The sequence below is a fragment of the Pseudophryne corroboree genome, chromosome 7 (assembly GCF_028390025.1).
Source record: "Pseudophryne corroboree isolate aPseCor3 chromosome 7, aPseCor3.hap2, whole genome shotgun sequence".
Lineage (NCBI taxonomy): Eukaryota > Metazoa > Chordata > Amphibia > Anura > Myobatrachidae > Pseudophryne > Pseudophryne corroboree.
Genome location: NC_086450.1, coordinates 40,739,186 through 40,758,412, shown reverse-complemented (window position 1 = coordinate 40,758,412; position 19,227 = coordinate 40,739,186). Strand labels below are relative to the sequence as shown.

General features: G+C 50.9%; 1 protein-coding gene across 10 annotated transcripts in view; it reads left to right on the top strand.

The window, feature by feature from the left end:
• Positions 1 to 19,227, top strand: part of LOC134944476 (ribulose-phosphate 3-epimerase-like) — a 50,034-nt gene that overhangs the window by 16,880 nt on the left and 13,927 nt on the right. For 6 of the 10 annotated variants that reach the window (XM_063933065.1, XM_063933063.1, XM_063933062.1 and 3 more), the window contains exons 2-3: positions 3,255 to 3,306; positions 12,615 to 12,754. In XM_063933065.1, the coding sequence (XP_063789135.1) occupies positions 12,617 to 12,754 (138 nt within the window). In that variant the 5' untranslated portion in view covers positions 3,255 to 3,306; positions 12,615 to 12,616. The remainder of the gene's footprint in view (positions 1 to 3,254; positions 3,307 to 12,614; positions 12,755 to 19,227) is intronic. The other 4 variants (XM_063933069.1, XM_063933067.1, XM_063933068.1 and 1 more) reach the window with 2 other exon arrangements.

The following is a 19,227-nucleotide window of genomic DNA, read 5'->3' as shown; positions in this document are numbered from 1 at the left end:
TATACTGACATACACACGCTGACACCTATACATATACTGACACCTATACATACGCTGACAACTATACACACGCTGACACCTATACATATACTGACATACACACGCTGACAACTATACACACGCTGACACCCATACATACACTGACATACACACGCTGACACCTATACTGACATACACACGCTGACACCTATACTGACATGCACACGCTGACACTTATACATACACTGACATACACACGCTGACAACTATACATATACTGACTTACATACGCTGACACCAATACATATACTGACGTACACACGCTGACAACTATACACATGTTGACCCCTATACATATACTGACGTACACACGCTGACAACTATATACATGCTTACACACGCTGACACCTACACACATGCTGACATATACACGCTGACACCTACACACATGCTGACATACACACACTGACACCTATACATACGCTGACACCTATACATATGCTTACAACTATACACACGCTTACAATTATACACACGCTGACACCTATACATATACTGACATACACACGCTGACACCTACACACATGCTGACACCTATACATACTCTGACATACACACGCTGACACCTACACACATGCTGACATACACACACTGACACCTATACATACACTGACATACACACGCTGACACCTATACATATGCTTACAACTATACACACGCTGACACCTATACATATACTGACATACACACGCTGACACCTATACACATGCTTACATACACACGCTGACACCCATACATACACACGCTGACACCTATACATATACTGACATACACACGCTGACACCTACACACATGCTGACACCTATACATATACTGACGTACACACGCTGACACCTATACATACTCTGACATACACACGCTGACACCTACACACATGCTGACATACACACACTGACACCTATACATACACTGACATACACACGCTGACACCTATACATATGCTTACAACTATACACACGCTGACACCTATACATATACTGACATACACACGCTGACACCTATACACATGCTTACATACACACGCTGACACCCATACATACACACGCTGACACCTATACATATACTGACATACACACGCTGACACCTATACATATACTGACACCTATACATACGCTGACAACTATACACACGCTGACACCTATACATATACTGACATACACACGCTGACAACTATACACACGCTGACACCCATACATACACTGACATACACACGCTGACACCTATACTGACATACACACGCTGACACCTATACTGACATACACACGCTGACACCTATACTGACATGCACACGCTGACACTTATACATACACTGACATACACACGCTGACACCTATACATATACTGACTTACATAAGCTGACACCAATACATATACTGACGTACACACGCTGACAACTATACACATGTTGACCCCTATACATATACTGACGTACACACGCTGACAACTATATACATGTTGACACCTATACATATACTGACGTACACACGCTGACACATATACACATGCTTACACACGCTGACACCTACACACATGCTGACATATACACGCTGACACCTACACACATGCTGACATACACACACTGACACCTATACATACACTGACATACACATGCTGACACCTATACATACACTAAAATACACACGCTGACACATATACATATGCTTGCAACTATACACATGCTGACACCTATACATACACTAAAATACACATGCTGACACATATACATACGCTTACAACTATACACACTCTGACACCTATACATATACTGACATACACACGCTGACACCTATATAACCACACTGACATACACATGCTGACAACTATACATACACTGACATACGACAGCTGTACATACACTGATATACATGCACTGACACCTATACACACGCTGACAACTGTACACACTGACATACAAACGCTGACACCTATACATACGCTGACAACTATACACATGCTGATACCTATACATATACTTAGTGTTCATTCTAGCACCCTGCACCTTTCAAAATCCGTGCAGTTCCTCTTTCCTGCCTGGGGTGTCGCTCTCTGCTGTGGTTCTTCTCAGCACACTCTGATCTGTTACTCAGTGCTGTGATACAGACCTGTGTGTGCTGAGAAGCACCAGAGCAGAGAGCGACACCCCAGGCAGGAAAGAGGAACTGCACAGGATTTGAAAGGTCCAGGGTGCTAGAATGAACACTATATACTGATATACACACGCTGACACCTGTACACACGCTGACACCTGTACACATGCTGACACTTATACATACACTGACACTGATACATACACTGACATACACATGCTGACAGTTATGCATACACTAACACCTACTATATATGTAAACTGCACGGAGACACACACACTGACATACACATGCTGGCACCTCTACATAAACTGAAAAAATTAATTTAATCCCTTTTGGAAAAAGTCTGTAACATAACAAAATGTGGAAAAAGTGAAGCGCTGTGAATACTTTCCGGATGCACTGTATGTTCCAGCTGGGAAAGCTGAGCCTCTTCGCCTTTGCTCCTCCTGCTCCTTTGATAATGGGTAAGGGGGGGATGGGACAACTGGTTCCGGTATAAAAGATAGATGGTGTCTAGTTAGACAGTCAATAGATATACACCATATGTTAGACAGACATTAGGTCGACAGGGTCAAAAGGTCGACATGAAAAAGGGTCGACGGGTCAAAAGGTCGACATGAAAATGGTCGACATGAAAAAGGTAGACACCATGTTTTTTGCATTTTTGTGGTTTGTGTGGATAGTTTTGTCATCTGGGACACCCAATTGTAGAAAGGCATACCCACGCGGGGCTCGCCACAAGCTTTATAACCAACTCTATGCCGACATGAATAGAGAAAGTATGAAATAGTCCAAAAACATGTTACATAAAAAAAAAATAGTCTATCTTTTTTATGTCGACCATTTTCATGTCGACCTTTTGTACTGTCTACCTTTTTCATGTCGACCTTTTGACCCTGTCGACCTAATGTCTGTGTAACATATGGTGTCTATCTATTGACTGTCTAACTAGACACTGTCTATCTATCATCCGGATACCGGTACAACTTGGGTATGAAAATATGGCAACGTTTTTCTGGAAAATACTATGTGGGGAGGTGTGCTAGTGAGCGAGCTGCAGGGCCTCCTTTGTGTGCATTAGCCCTGCCTTCAGCACATAACCATGGGCTTTCTGCTTACCTCTAGGACAGCTGTGTGAGGAAGAATAAAGCAACAGGCTCTAAAGAGGAAAGAAAGGGTAGGATGCACTAAACGTCTTTGTTGTCTATTTAATTAACCCCTGTAATGCTGTCTCCTGCAGGGAATTATGCTAGCATGCATATCGTTTCTTATGTATGTGCTGTTGACCAGGCTTTCATTGAAATGATCTGGCTAAGTTATGTGATACTTTATGTGGGTGTACTATATACCTTTATGCACACACAATGTAGTAAATTTCCCTTCCAGTCTGCACCTCCTCACAGTACACAATGCTACTTTATACGCTGCATGTGCTGCGTTGGGGCATCAAAGGTGTGGCGTGGAGGTAGCCAAAGGGGTAATGGGGTGGGCGGGGAGTTAGCAGAAGGAGTCATGGGGTAGGTGCAGAGGCAGATTAAGGGGAAGGGTAACAGGGGACACTTGTCCCAGGGCTCCCTGATGCTAGGCCGTTGTTGACTTATGTATATTTATACCTTCAAGAGTACACTTAAGTGCAAGATAGTTAAGTGGTGGGTGGGTCAGACCAGGCCTCCCAGGGTCTCACTGGCCAGCTAACACCTGAAGGGTTGATGACTCATTGCTGGTGTGCACGAAGGTTCTTCGCCATGGATGCACTGTTCTGTGTTGATTGGTGAAGTAGTCACTTGGCTGTCAGTTGGGATCCCGGCAGTCACTATATCGACTCTGAAATGCCGGCATTCGGACTCCCGATCGCCGATTAGTTCCCCCACTTGGGTGGTGGTCCACGACACCACCCGAGGGGGAATCGCCACCGGGCCCAAAGCGTGGTGAGGGCAGCAAGCCTGCGAGGGGACACCGGCCACTGGGATCTCATACTGATCCTATTGATTGTGCTCCTTTCCTCTTGTCTCTCTCGCTGTTCCTGCAGTGCCCTCCTATCCCCCTATCCCTCGTTGTGATTCTCTGTGGGCCACGACTAGACGACCCGGTACCGTAAGGATGCGTTCTAGTCGTGGGTCAGGAGGAGGGGCAATGGGTGCCTCTCATCTCTTCTCGGCTCCTCCCCTCTGCTTCCTGAGAGCCAGGAGCTGGCTGATGAGGGAAGGCAGTGCCTCAAGAGATCACAGCCAGGCAGATAGAATGAACAGCCCTGCCTGCAGAGCCATCCCATCTGACAGCCCATCAAGCCACGCTGATATGGACTCTGCCCCAGAAGTAAGTAAATTTACTAATGTATCTGGGTGCAGCCACCTCACTATCTACCTGTCACCCTTGCCTTCACAGTCACCTACTATCTCCCTGTCATCCCAGCCTCACCAGTCACCCACTATCTCCCTGTCATCCCAGCCTCACCAGTCACCCACTATCTCCCTGTCATCCCAGCCTCACCAGTCACCCACTATCTCCCTGTCATCCCAGCCTCACCAGTCACCCACTATCTCCCTGTCATCCCTGCCTCACCAGTCACCCACTATCTCCCTGTCATCCCAGCCTCACCAGTCACCCACTATCTCCCTGTCATACCTGCCTCACCAGTCACCCACTATCTCCCTGTCACCCCTGCCTCACCAGTCACCCATTATCTCCTTGTCACCCCTCTTCCTACCTCCCTGTCACCCCCTGCCTTTCCAGTTGCTCACTATCTTTCTGTCGCCCCTGCCTCACAAGTCACCCATTATCTCCTTGTCACTCATCTCCCTGGCACCACTGCCTTCCTGTGACCCCCATCCTTCCCAGTCACCCACTATCACCCTGTCGACCACTATGTCCCTATCACCTACTATCTCCTTGTCACCCTCTCCATCACCCTCTGCCTCTCCCTGTCACATGCGGGGTACACTGTGTTCCACAGGGAATACATTGGGGTGTAGAGATGGATCTTGATCCAGAGGCACCAACAGGCTAAATCTTTAGACTGTTCTAGAATGCATTGCGGGGCCTCCTCTATAACCCCGCCTCCAGGCACTGTGAACTCCGTTTTAGATTTGGTGCCTGCATGAAGCAGGTCACTTAACAGAGGGGTTGTGCTAGGCAGCCCTGAGAAAGCTTTTTAGAAGACTTCAAGAGCTGCAGCACTTCATATGTCAGCGTGACATACTGTGCTGCGGCTCCATCACCTCCCCAGCGGCGTTGCATACTCCCGCTGGCTCTGTTCCCAGGTACTTGCGGCGGAGGCGCTCCGGTTCCTAGGCACACCACCGCAGACGCTCTCCTGGATCACGTGGCTGCTACTAAGGTCGCGATTTAAGGAGACGAACCGCGACGCTGGCGTGAACACTGGGACAGAGCAGGGACCCCACTATATCCACCAGGGCATGGGAGCACAGGTCGGATAGTAAAATATCCACTTTAATAAGGCTCAATAGTACCCGGTGGTGAGGACCAGCATAGGGGAAATGGCGCTTGACCTGTAGCCCTCCCCAAACTCCGGGCGCCATCTACTGCTTGTGTTCCCGCCCTGGAGCTGCCTCACACTCTCTGTCACTCCCTGACTGAGACTCTGGGCGCCATATTCTCACAGTAGCTGCGATTGGTCTCCGGGACTGCAGGGCAAGGTCTCCTCTGTATATCCGCCTGATTCATCAGCGCTGTGATTTTATAGACACTTAAGTATTCTACATGTCATTTTAAGACAGTGTTAGTTAAGAACAAGTGTACCTCTACCAGAATATATTGTACGAGTATTCTGATATATACATCCGGCCTCGGACTGCGCATTGTTATATCTCCTATATAATAGCCCAGATCTGTGACTTTGTGATTCATTTGCTAACGCTGGGCGGAGTCACAAAACTGGGCGGAGTTAGTCAAATGAGTCACAGATCTGGCCAAATCTATAGGAGACTAGGAGCAGAAGCAGATAGTATGGGCATGGCACAGGCAGGGATGCATACCTCCCAGCTTTCTTCAGGCAGGAGGGACACACACACACACACACACACACACACACACACACACAGCAAAAAGGGGGCGTGGCTTCACGGGAGGGCCTTCGTTTTCGTCAGTGAGGGGGCTTGCCCAGCGCTCTGTGAGCTGCTGGCATGCCCCCAGGGGCTGATTATGAGTCCGGGGGGCCCAGGGCACTTGAGACAGGGGAGCCCTATCTCATTGCTGTGCCTGCTGTGGGGTTGGGGGGCGTGGTCTAATTGCGCCACGCGAGGTCACGCCCCATTATGCAAATTCCGGATTTTTTTTTTTTAATGGAATTTTGGCCCCTCAGCTAGGGCTAACTCCAGAGGAGGTGGTCGCTCCCCCCTACACACCCACACAGGCAGAAGAAAGCAGGGCGACTGCTGCCTCCCTGCAACACCACAGACCTGCCAATACGCAGCAGCATGTGCTGACTGTAGCACATTGCTGCTGCTGTTACTGGCAGGACGGGGGAGCTTCTGAGCTGGGACAGAGCTACTCGAGCCGGGGAGACCCCTAAAACTGTGGGGCCAACAGTACGTACCGCCCCCCCCCCCCTTAATCCGGCTCTGCTGCTTGAACCCCCCCTTAATCCGTACCCCCTGATGCCTCCTCTCCCTCTGTCTCCACTATTCACCGCTGCTCTGCTAAGCAGAACAGCGAGTACAGGAGCTTTCCAACTGCCCCCCCGGTGGGACAGCGGGACAGACCCCAAAAAATGGGACTGTCCCGTGAAAATCGGGACATTTGGGAGGTATGGGGGTGTGTGAGGGGGTATGCCGTACAGACAGACGGGCACCGGCTCACTGTGTACTTGACCCCCCACATCAGCATACTCAGCAGGGTCTCTCTGGCGCGGAGAAGCGTCACTTTCTGGCACACTCCACGTTTCTCAGCTGCAGTTTTGTGGGTCACCAGCCACTGTGCACTTTCCGTACTGCCTCTTTTATCTCCAGCCCCGGCAACCCCACCGCTAGCTGCAGCGCTGCCACCCGCAGTGAGGTGCGCCCAGCTCCTTCACACACTTTAGCCGGAGGGTAGCGCTGCAGAAGTCCGAGCTGCTTGCAGGCTCTGACCCCCTCCTCCCTCCAGCAGCAGCGTCTCCTGGGAGCTAACCAGTCACTCCCAGTCTCCCCTTACCACAGTGCCCAGCAGCCGCAAGGTCCGCGCCACGTGCATGCTATGACCCCCTCCTCCCTCCAGCCGCAGCATCTCCTGGGGGCTAACCAGTCACTCCCAGTCTCACCTTACCACAGTGCCCGGCAGCTGCGCGAGGTCTGCGGTGTGAGACTGAGGAGGGGGGGAGGGATGCGGACGGGCAGAGGAAGCAGGACTTCAGCCTAAGAGAATCAGCCATGCCAAGTCTCCACCAGCAGCAGATCCCAACAGGTTGGAGTGGAACAGCAGCAGCCAGCAGCAGTGACTCCGGTAAGACACATCTGTCTGTCACCACTGTTTTGTCCCTAATACCAATCTCTCCCGTGCCCTGTGTTCTGTCATGTCCCTGTCACCCCTGGCCTTGACCTGCCACCCTTATCCTGGCCCTTTCACCCTTATTCTGGCCCTGTCACCCTTATGCTGGCCCTGTTACCCCTATCCTGGCCCTGTCACCCCTGTGCTTGCCTTGTCAACCCTATACTGGCCCTGTCACCCCTGTCCTGGTCCTGCCGCCCCTACCCTGGCCCTGTCACCCCTATCCTGTCCCTGCCATTTCTGTCCTGGCCCCGTCGCCCCTGTCCTGGCCCCGTCACCCCTGTCCTGGCCCCGTCACCCCTGTCCTGGCCCCGTCACCCCTGTCCTGGCCCCGTCACCCCTGTCCTGACCCCGTCACCCCTGTCCTGGCCCCGTCAACCCTGTTCTGACCCTGTCACCCCTGTCCTGGCCCTGTTACTGCATACCCTCCAACTACCTTTTTGGCATGTACAGTACCCGCAGCACCTCCAGACCTCTCCCCAATGCACCACACCTCCGCACCTTCCCCTCCACCACATGCGGCACTCCACCCCTCCCCCACATGCTGTGCCTCCAGACCCCCTCCACCACCCGCGGCTCCCACTCCTCTGCCCCTTCACCACCCCCAGCACCTCCAGGCCCCCTCCACCATTCACCCCCCTTTATATGTCTCCCCCCACACCTGCCCCCCTCCACCCGCAGCATCTGCAGACACCCTCCTCCATCCGCAGTCCCCCCCTCACCCACCCCTCCCCCACCAATGGCACCCCCGCACCTGTTCCTCCACCACCTGCAGCACCTCCAGACCTCCTTCCCCATCCGCCGCAACACCCGTACCTGCCCCTCCCCTACCCATGGCGCCTGCGGACCCATGGCACCCCTGCCCCTCCCCCACCTGCAGTGCCTCTGGACCCCTCCCCCATCTGCATCCCCCACTCCTCTGCCCCTCCCCCACCCGCAGCACCTCCCGAACCTTCCCCATCCGGGCCCCACCCCCACTTCCGCCCCCCCTCCACCCGCAGCATCTACAGACACCATCCGCAGTCCCCCCCACACCCGCTACATTCTGTACATCGTGCCCTGCAGGTGCTGTTCACGCCGTCGCAAGGGGCTGCGCCTCCTTCACCATCGCACGCCCTTTCATTGTGCAATATTTAACCACTAACAAAGGAATGCAGGTAATACTCCATATAATACAAATATTGAACCCCAGAAAGGCATGCAAGGGTTAAGGGGGCGTAGCCCCTTGCGACGGTGTGAAGAGCGCCCGTAGGGCGCGATGAAGCACCTAGTATTTATATATTACTAGTCCAGTGCAGTTTTATTGTCTGATTAAAATAATTATCTGCATTGTGACTGTGTGTGCCTGTATCTGCTGTGTGGATCTCACTTTCAGTGTATCCCAGCTATATCTATCACTGTATTCTGTACCCTAGGACTAGGTGCGTCAGGGTCTCTTATTTAGTGCTGCACAGTATTTACCGTTAAGTGTATTCTACTGTGTACTCAGTCACTTCATACCGGATTTATTCACTGGTGTTGAGTACTGTGTACGCAAGTCACATAGTACCGGATTTAGATGCTGGTGTTGTGTACTGTGTACGCTGTCACATACTTGGGGATTTATTCGCTGTATCGTACTCATACGCTCTGCGGTTGCATTCACTAAAATGTCTAACACAAAGGGCAGGAAATCCACGGGCGCTAATGTATCATGCAGCGCATGCGCCAGGGATTTGCCTGAGGGGGAAGCTTTGAATGATGGTCTGTGTAATACGTGCCGTACATCTCCCAGTCAGTCTGCAGTTCCTGTAACCAATCAGGAGCCACCATGGGCGGCGTTCTCATCTATGCTCAATACGCGTGTCTATCCAGACCTGGCCAGACGGGCTTTGACGGTGTGGCTCTTGAAGCTTCACTCCTGAGGGCCAAAGGATTCTCCGAGGCGGTTATCCAAACTATGCTAAAGGCCCGCAAACCGGCTTCTGCACGGATTTATTATAGGGTCTGGAATTCTTACTTCACCTGGTGTGCTGCTAAGAATTACGATGCTTCCAAGTTTATTACTTCCAGACTGTGCAGCTCTGTATATGTGTGTATGTGCATGTGTGATCAGCAGGTGTGTGTGTGTGTGTAATCTTCAGATGTGTGTGTGTGTAATCTTCAGATGTGTGTGTAATCTTCAACTGTGTGTGTGTGTGTAATCTGCAGCTCTGTGTGTGTGTGCGCGCATGTGTAGTCTACAGCTCTGTATATGTGTGTATGTGCATGTGTAATCTGCAGCTCTGTGTGAGTGTGTGTATGCATGTGTGATCTGCAGCTCTGTGTGAGTGTGTGTGTGTATGCATGTGTGATCTGCAGCTCTGTGTGAGTGTGTGTGTGTGTGTATGTACATGTGTAATCTGCAGCTCTGTGTGAGTGTGTGTGTGCATGTGTGATCTGCAGCTCTGTGTGTGTGTGTGTGTGTGTGTGTGTGTGTGTGTGTGTGTGATCTGCAGCTCTGTGTGTGTGTGTGTGTGTGTGTGTGTGTGTGTGTGCAGTGATAGTAACCCGCCTCCAGTGTGAGGCCACAGGTATTCTACACTTGGTGCCTGTAGCACTGCCCCGTGCAGCGCTCCTCACAGTGCTATACGGCAGAGCACACGAGATTCTACCAGGGCTGTGATTATCTGTTCTTGCTAATGTGACCTTTGCTGAAGTTCAGAACATGGGACCCCTGGATTACTACCACACGTGGACATCTACTGTAACCTATGGCGAGCACCGCGAGAGTACACGCTTTAATGTTCTGAACAAGTTTTAATGATGCTCTGAACTTGAACCGTGACCCTTATAGAACAAATGAAATGATTGCACTGACTGATTCATCCATACAGCGCTTCCCCTGTAGCTTGCTCAGGTACACCATACAGCGCTTCCCCTGCGGCTTGCTCAGGTACACCATACAGCGCTTCCCCTGCGGCTTCCTCAGGTACACCATACAGCGCTTCCCCTGTAGCTTGCTCAGGTACCCCATACAGCGCTTCCCCCTGTAGCTTGCTCAGGTACACCATACAGCGCTTCCCCTGCAGCTTGCTCAGGTACACCATACAGCGCTTCCCCTGCAGCTTGCTCAGGTACACCATACAGCGCTTCCCCTGCGGCTTGCTCAGGTACACCATACAGCGCTTCCCCCTGTAGCTTGCTCAGGTACACCATACAGCGCTTCCCCTGCAGCTTGCTCAGTTACACCATACAGCGCTTCCCCCTGCGGCTTGCTCAGGTACACCATACAGCACTTCCTCCTGTAGCTTGCTCAGGTACACCGTACAGCGCTTCCCCTGTAGCTTGCTCAGGTACACCGTACAGCGCTTCCCTGCGGCTTGCTCAGGTACACCATACAGCGCTTCCCCTGCGGCTTGCTCAGGTACACCATACAGCGCTTCCCCTGCAGCTTGCTCAGGTACACCATACAGCACTTCCCCTGCGGCTTTCTCAGGTACACCATACAGCGCTTCCCCTGCGGCTTGCTCAGGTACACCATACAGCGCTTCCCCTGCGGCTTGCTCAGGTACACCATACAGCACTTTCCCTGCAGCTTCAGGTACACCATACAGCGCTTCCCCTGCAGCTTCAGGTACACCATACAGCGCTTCCCCTGCGGCTTGCTCAGGTACACCATACAGCGCTTCCCCTGCGGCTTGCTCAGGTACACCATACAGCACTTCCCCTGCAGCTTCAGGTACACCATACAGCGCTTCCCCTGCAGCTTCAGGTACACCATACAGCGCTTCCCCTGCAGCTTGCTCAGGTATACCATACAGCGCTTCCCCTGCGGCTTTCTCAGGTACACCATACAGCGCTTCCCCTGCGGCTTGCTCAGGTACACCATACAGCGCTTCCCCTGCGGCTTGCTCAGGTACACCATACAGCGCTTCCCCTGCGGCTTGCTCAGGTACACCATACAGCGCTTCCCCTGCGGCTTACTCAGGTACACCATACAGCGCTTCCCCTGCGGCTTGCTCAGGTACACCATACAGCGCTTCCCCTGCGGCTTGCTCAGGTACACCATACAGCGCTTCCCCTGCAGCTTGCTCAGGTACACCATACAGCGCTTCCCCTGCGGCTTGCTCAGGTACACCATACAGCACTTCCCCTGCAGCTTCAGGTACACCATACAGCGCTTCCCCTGCAGCTTCAGGTACACCATACAGCGCTTCCCCTGCGGCTTGCTCAGGTACACCATACAGCGCTTCCCCTGCGGCTTGCTCAGGTACACCATACGGCGCTTCCCCCTGTAGCTTGCTCAGGTACACCATACGGCGCTTCCCCCTGTAGCTTGCTCAGGTACACCATACGGCGCTTCCCCCTGCGGCTTGCTCAGGTACACCATACAGCGCTTCCCCCTGCGGCTTGCTCAGGTACACCATACAGCGCTTCCCCTGCGGCTTGCTCAGGTACACCATACAGCGCTTCCCCTGCGGCTTGCTCAGGTACATTGCTGGTGCGTTAGGGGGCTGCTTCTGAGCCGCATAGATTGCTCTCCGTGAACGATAATGGCGAGTTTCTGCATACAGCGCATGCACAGAAGCGTCGTAACGTAGGGATGGAAACAACGGGGGTAATTCCAAGTTGATCGCAGCAGAATTTTTGATAGCAATTGGGCAAAACCATGTGCACTGCAGGGGAGGCAGATATAACATGTGCAGAGAGAGTTAGATTTGGGTGGGTTATATTGTTTCTGTGCAGGGTAAATACTGGCTGCTTTATTTTTACACTGCAAATTAGATTGCAGATTGAACACACCCCACCCAAATCTAACTGGTGTAGGCTGCGGGAGGGTAAGGGTTATTTAACCGTTGACAATTTTGTGATACAATCAGCAGCTCCCTGCACAAGCCTCTTACACCCGGCATGCTGTTAGTTGTGGTGGGTTACAGTACGTGGTGGAACACTTATTTCATTTACGTGCATTTAATATAAACTGTGAAACTCGATGAAGAATCGTCTGATGTGTTTCTTTTTTTTTTTTTGTACATACAGACATGCACATGATGGTTGCAAAACCAGAGCAGTGGGTGAAACCTATGGCAGCTGCTGGTGCCAACCAGTACACATTCCATTTGGAAGCCACAGACAATCCCGGAGCCTTGATTAAAGATATACGGGAGAGTGGCATGAAGGTAAGAGAATTGGCAACGCACTACCAAGTGCATAGTTACATAGCTGATGAGTTTGAAAAAAGACAAAATGTCCATCGAGTTCAATCTGTATTATAACATTTTATATAATTTAAATGCTGTAACTTTAGATTTTTCTTACGTCCTAGAGCAGAGGTTCTCAAACTCGGTCCTTGGGGGCCCACACGGTGCATGTTTTGCAGGTCTCCTCACAGAATCGCAAGTGACATAATTAGCTCCACCTGTGGACCTTTTAAAATGTGTCGAGTAATTAATACACCTGTGTACCTGCTGGGTTACCTGCAAAACATGCACTGTGTGGGGTAATGAGGACCGAGTTTGAGAACCTCTGCCCTAGAGGATGCTGGGGACTCCGTAAGGACCATGGGGTATAGACTGGCTCCGCAGGAGACATGGGCACTCTAAGACTTTAGATGGGTGTGCACTGGCTCCTCACTCTATGCCCCTCCTCCAGACCTCAGTTAGATCCTGTGCCCAGAGGAGACTGGATGCACTGCAGGGGAGCTCTACTGAGTTTCTCTGAAATGACTTTTGTTAGGTTTTTTATTTTCAGGGAGCACTGCTGGCAACAGGCTCCCTGCATCGTGGGACGGAGGGGAGAGAAGCAGACCTACTAAAATGATAGGCTCTGCTTCTTAGGCTACTGGACACCATTAGCTCCAGATGGTCGGAACACAGGTGTCATCCTCTCTGTTCGTCCCGAAGCCGCGCCGCCGTCCTCCTCACAGAGCTGGAAGATAGAAGCCGGGTGAGTATAAGAAGAAAGAAGAATTCACAGGCGGCAGAAGACTTCAGATCTTCCCTGAGGTACCGCGCAGCGGTCACGCTGCACGCCATTGTTCTCACACACACATAAGGCACGGTACGGGTGCAGGGCGCAGGGGGGGCGCCCTGGGCAGCAATAATTACCTCAAGGGACACTGGCACGATTAATGGGTACTGCGGAGGCAGTATATTACAAAACCCCTGCCAGTATAAAGAATTTGAGCGGGACCGAAGCCCGCCGTCGAGGGGGTGGAGCTTGATCCTCCAGCACTAACTCCCGGACTCTCCCCTGCTGAACACAAGTACAGAGGGCAAAAACGAGGGGGGGGGGTCACATTTATTTGGCGCAGAAAGTGTATAATATATCTATAAAAGCGCTGTACAGACTGGGACGTGTTTCCAGTGTCCAGTGGCGCTGGGTGTGTGCTGGCATACTCTCTCTCTGTCTCTCCAAAGGGCCTTATTGGGGGGCTGTCCCCATATTGGTATATCCCAGTGTGTGTGGGGGTGTCAGTACGTGTGTGTCGGCATGTCTGAAGCGGAAGGCTCGTCTAGGGAGCAGGCAGAGCAGATGATTGTGGTGTCTCCGTCGGCGCCGCCGACACCTGATTGGTTGGAAATGTGGAATGTTTTAAATGCAAATGTGAATTTATTACATAAAAGATTGGACAAAGCAGAGTCCAGGGAAAAAGCAGGGAGTCAATCCATGGCTTTGACTGTGTCACAAGGCCCTTCGGGGTCTCATAAACGTCCCCTTTCCCAGATAGCTGACACTGATACCGACACGGATTCTGACTCCAGTGTTGACTATGATGATGAAAGGTTACACCCAAGGGTGGCCAAGAGTATTCATTATATGATTATTGCAATAAAAGATGTTTTGCATATCACAGAGGACCCCTCTGTACCTGACACGAGGGTATGCATGTTTAAGGAAAAGAAACATGAGGTAACGTTTCCCCCATCTCATGAGCTGAACGCTTTATTTGTAAAAGCTTGGGAAACTCCAGACAAGAAACTGCAGATTCCCAAGAGAATTATTATGGCGTATCCTTTTCCCTCGCAGGACAGGTTAAGGTGGGAATCCTCGCCCACGGTGGACAAGGCTTTGACGCGCTTGTCCAAAAAGGTGGCGCTACCGTCTCCAGACACGGCAGCACTCAAGGATCCTGGTGATCGCAGACAGGAAACTACCTTAAAATCAATTTATACACATACGGGTGCCCTGCTCAGACCGGCAGTAGCGTCGGCATGGGTGGGTAGCGCAATTGCAGCATGGGCAGATAACTTGTCATCTGACATTGACACCCTAGATAAAGATAGCATTTTGTTGACCTTGGGTCACATTAAAGACGCAGCGTTATATATGAGAGAGGCTGCGAGAGACATTGGGCTTTTGGGTTCAAGAGCCAATGCCATGGCAGTTTCTGCTAGACGGTCCCTGTGGACCCGCCAATGGACGGGTGTTGCCGATTCAAAGAGACATATGGAAACTTTGCCTTACAAGGGTGAGGTTTTATTTGGGGAGGGACTCGCGGACCTGGTTTCCATAGCTACCGGGTAAGTCTTCCTTTTTGCCTTATGTCCCCCGACAGCAAAAGAAAACGCCTCAATATCAGATGCAGTCCTTTCGGTCGCATAAGTTCAGAAAGGGTCGGGGCTCTTCCTTCCTCGCCAGAGGTAGAGGTAGAGGGAAAAGAATGCCTGCTACGGCTAGTTCCCAGGATCAAAACTCCTCTCCGGCCTCTACAAAATCCACCACATGATGCTGGGGCTCCGCTGAGGGAGTCCGCACCGGTGGGGGCACGTCTTCGACTATTCAGCCAGGTCTGGGTTCAGTTGGATTTGGACCCTTGGGCGATCTAAATTGTATCCCAAGGCTACAAACTGGAGTTTGAAGAAGTGCCTCCTCGCCGATTTTTCAAATCGGCTTTGCCAGCTTCTCCCCCAGAGAGGGAAATAGTTTCAGCTGCCATACAAAAGCTGTGTCAACAGCAAGTGATTATCAAGGTTCCCCTAATGCAACAGGGGAAGGGGTATTATTCAACCCTATTTGTGGTCCCGAAGCCGGATGGCTCGGTCAGACCCATTCTGAATCTAAAATCCCTGAACCTGTATTTAAAAAGGTTCAAATTCAAGATGGAATCTCTCCGGGCAGTGATCTCCAGCCTGGAAGGGGGGGATTTTATGGTATCGCTAGACATAAAGGATGCATACCTTCATGTCCCCATTTATCCCCCTTATCAGGCGTACCTGGGATTCGCTGTACAGGATTGTCATTACCAGTTTCAGACGTTGCCGTTTGGGCTTTCCACGGCCCCGAGGATTTTCACCAAGGTAATGGCGGAAATGATAGTGCTCCTGCGCAGGCAAGGAGTCACAATTATCCCATACTTGGACGATCTCCTGATAAAAGCGAGATCGAGAGATCAGTTACTGAAAAGCGTGTCGCTCTCCCTGAGAGTGCTGCAGCAACATGGCTGGATTCTAAATCTACCAAAGTCACAGTTGATTCCGACGACTCGGCTATCGTTTTTGGGCATGATTCTGGACACGGAAAAGAAGAGTGTTTTTCTCCCAACGGAAAAAGCCCAGGAACTCCAGAACATGGTCAGGGACCTGCTAAAAAGAGTGTCAGTTCATCAATGCACTCGAGTATTGGGTAAAATGGTGGCGGCCTACGAGGCCATCCCCTTCGGCAGGTTCCATGCGAGGACTTTTCAGTGGGACCTTCTGGACAAGTGGTCGGGGTCCCATCTACAAATACATCAGAAAATAAGCCTGTCCCCCAAGGCCAGGGTATGTCTCCTGTGGTGGCTTCAGAGTGCTCACCTTCTAGAGGGTCGCAGGTTCGGCATTCAAGACTGGGTTCTTGTGACCACGGGCGCGAGCCTCCGAGGATGGGGAGCAGTCACACAAGGAAGAAATTTTCAGGGACTATGGTCAAGCCAGGAGGCTTGTCTACACATCAACGTGCTGGAATTAAGGGCCATATACAACGGCCTACAGCAAGCGGAGAATCTACTTCGCGACCTACCCGTTCTGATTCAGTCGGACAATGTCACAGCCGTGGCCCATGTAAACCGTCAAGGCGGGACAAGGAGCAGAGTGGCAATGGCGGAAGCCACCAGGATTCTTCGCTGGGCGGAAAATCACGTAAGCGCTCTGTCAGCAGTCTTCATTCCGGGAGTGGACAACTGGGAAGCAGACTTCCTCAACAGACACGATCTCCATCCAGGAGAGTGGGACTTCATCAAGAAGTTTATGCAGAGATAACAAGTCGTTGGGGACTTCCTCAAATAGACATGATGGCGTCACGCCTCAACAAGAAGCTACGGACGTATTGTTCCAGGTCGAGGGACCCTCAGGCAGCAGCGGTGGACGCCCTGGTGACACCATGGGTGTTTCAGTCGGTCTATGTGTTCCCTCCACTTCCGCTCATCTCAAAAATATTGAGAATCATAAGACGAAAAAGAGTGCAGACAATACTCATTGTTCCAGATTGGCCTCGAAGAGCCTGGTATTCAGATCTTCAGGAAATGCTCACAGAAGATCCGTGGCCTCTTCCTCTCAGGGAGGACCTGTTGCAACAGGGGCCCTGTGTGTTCCAAGACTTACCGTGGTTACGTTTGACGGCATGGTGGTTGAACACCAAATCCTAGCTAGGAAAGGTATTCCGGAAGAAGTCATCCTTACTCTGATCAAAGCTAGGAAGGAAGTGACTGCGAAGCATTATCGCCGTATCTGGAGAAAATATGTATCTTGGTGTGAAGCCAAGAATGCTCCTACGGAAGATTTCCACCTGGGCCGTTTTCTCCACTTTCTACAGACAGGAATGGATATGGGCCTGAAGTTAGGGCCGAAATCTGCACCTTAATGGAGCCTATCTGTATTCTTTCAGAAGGAATTGGCTTCTCTTCCAGAAGTCCAGACTTTTGTGAAGGGAGTGCTGCACATCCAGCCTACTTTTGTGCCCCCAGTGGCACCGTGGGACCTTAACGTGGTGTTACAGTTCCTTAAATCTCACTGGTTTGAACCTCTTCAAACGGTTGAATTAAAATTTCTCACTTGGAAAGTGGTCATGTTGCTGGCCTTGGCATCTGCAAGGCGGGTGTCCAAATTGGCGGCTTTGTCTCACAAGAGCCCCTATCTGATTTTCCAGGTGGATCGAGCAGAGTTGAGAACTCGTCCTCAATTTCTGCCTAAGGTGGTTTCGTCGTTTCATATGAACCAACCTATTGCGGTGCCGGTGGCTACAGGGGACTTGGAGGATTCCAAGTCCCTTGATGTAGTCAGGGCCTTAAAAGTTTATGTAGCCAGGATGGCTCGAGTTCGGAAAACAGAGGCACTGTTTGTCCTGTATGCTGCCAACAAGGTTGGCGCTCCTGCTTCTAAGCAGACTATTGCTCGCTGGATCTGCAACACGATTCAGCATGCTCATTCTACGGTTGGATTGCCGTTACCTAATTCGGAAAAGCCCATTCCACGAGGAAGGTGGGCTCTTCTTGGGCGGCTGCCAGGGGCGTCTCGGCTTTACAGCTTTGCCAAGCAGCTACTTGGTCGGGTTCAAACAAGTTTGCAAAATTCTACAAGTTTGATACCCTGGCTGATGAGGACCTCATGTTTGCTCAATCGGTGCTGCAGAGTCATCCGCACTCTCCCGCCCGGTCTGGAGCTTTGGTATAATCCCCATGGTCCTTACGGAGTCCCCAGTATCCTCTAGGACATAAGAGAAAATAAGATTTTAAACCTACCGGTAAATCTTTTTCTCCTAGTCCGTAGAGGATGCTGGGCGCCCGTCCCAGTGCGGACTAATTTCTGCAAGACTTGTATATAGTTGTTGCTTACATATAAGGGTTATGTTACGGTTTGGATCAGTCTCTGGCTGATGCTGTTTTTGTTCATACTGTTAACTGGTCTTGTATATTCCATGTTGTACGATGTGGATGGTGTGGGCTGGTATGTATCTTGCCCTTAAATTAACAAAAATCCTTTCCTCGTACTGTCCGTCTTCTCTGGGCACAGTTCTTTAACTGAGGTCTGGAGGAGGGGCATAGAGGGAGGAGCCAGTTCACACCCATCTAAAGTCTTAGAGTGCCCATGTCTCCTGCGGAGCCCGTCTATACCCCATGGTCCTTACGGAGTCCCCAGCATCCTCTACGGACTAGGAGAAAAAGATTTACCGGTAGGTTTAAAATCTTATTATTTCTTTCAGTTAGGAATTTATCTAATCCATTTTTTAAACTTATTGACGAAGTCCACCATTACTACCTCCTCTGGTAGAGAATTCCAAATCCTTACTTCTCTTACTGTGAAGAACCCTTTCCTCCATCGTGTATGACATTTTTTTCTTCTAACCCCAGTGGGTGTCTTCGTGTCCTATGTAGCGTTTTTTGATAAACAGATCGTCTGATAAATCCTTGTATCCAGTGTTATCCTTAGTCAGGTCTGTTGTCAGATTGAGACTACGCTCTGAATGTTCTAAGCTTTGATTATGAAGCGGGAGTGGCCTCAAACTATTGTACAACCACTGACCAATAACTAGGGTCATAACTTTGGTATAACAGAAAAATGAAGTCTAACAGTAGTGGTCCCCATATGATACTGCTGTGATTTAGTGGTGCCCGTACGATATTCTACAAACTAGAAGTCACAGGACGTGTACATCAGGTTCCATAGATTGCCAGAGG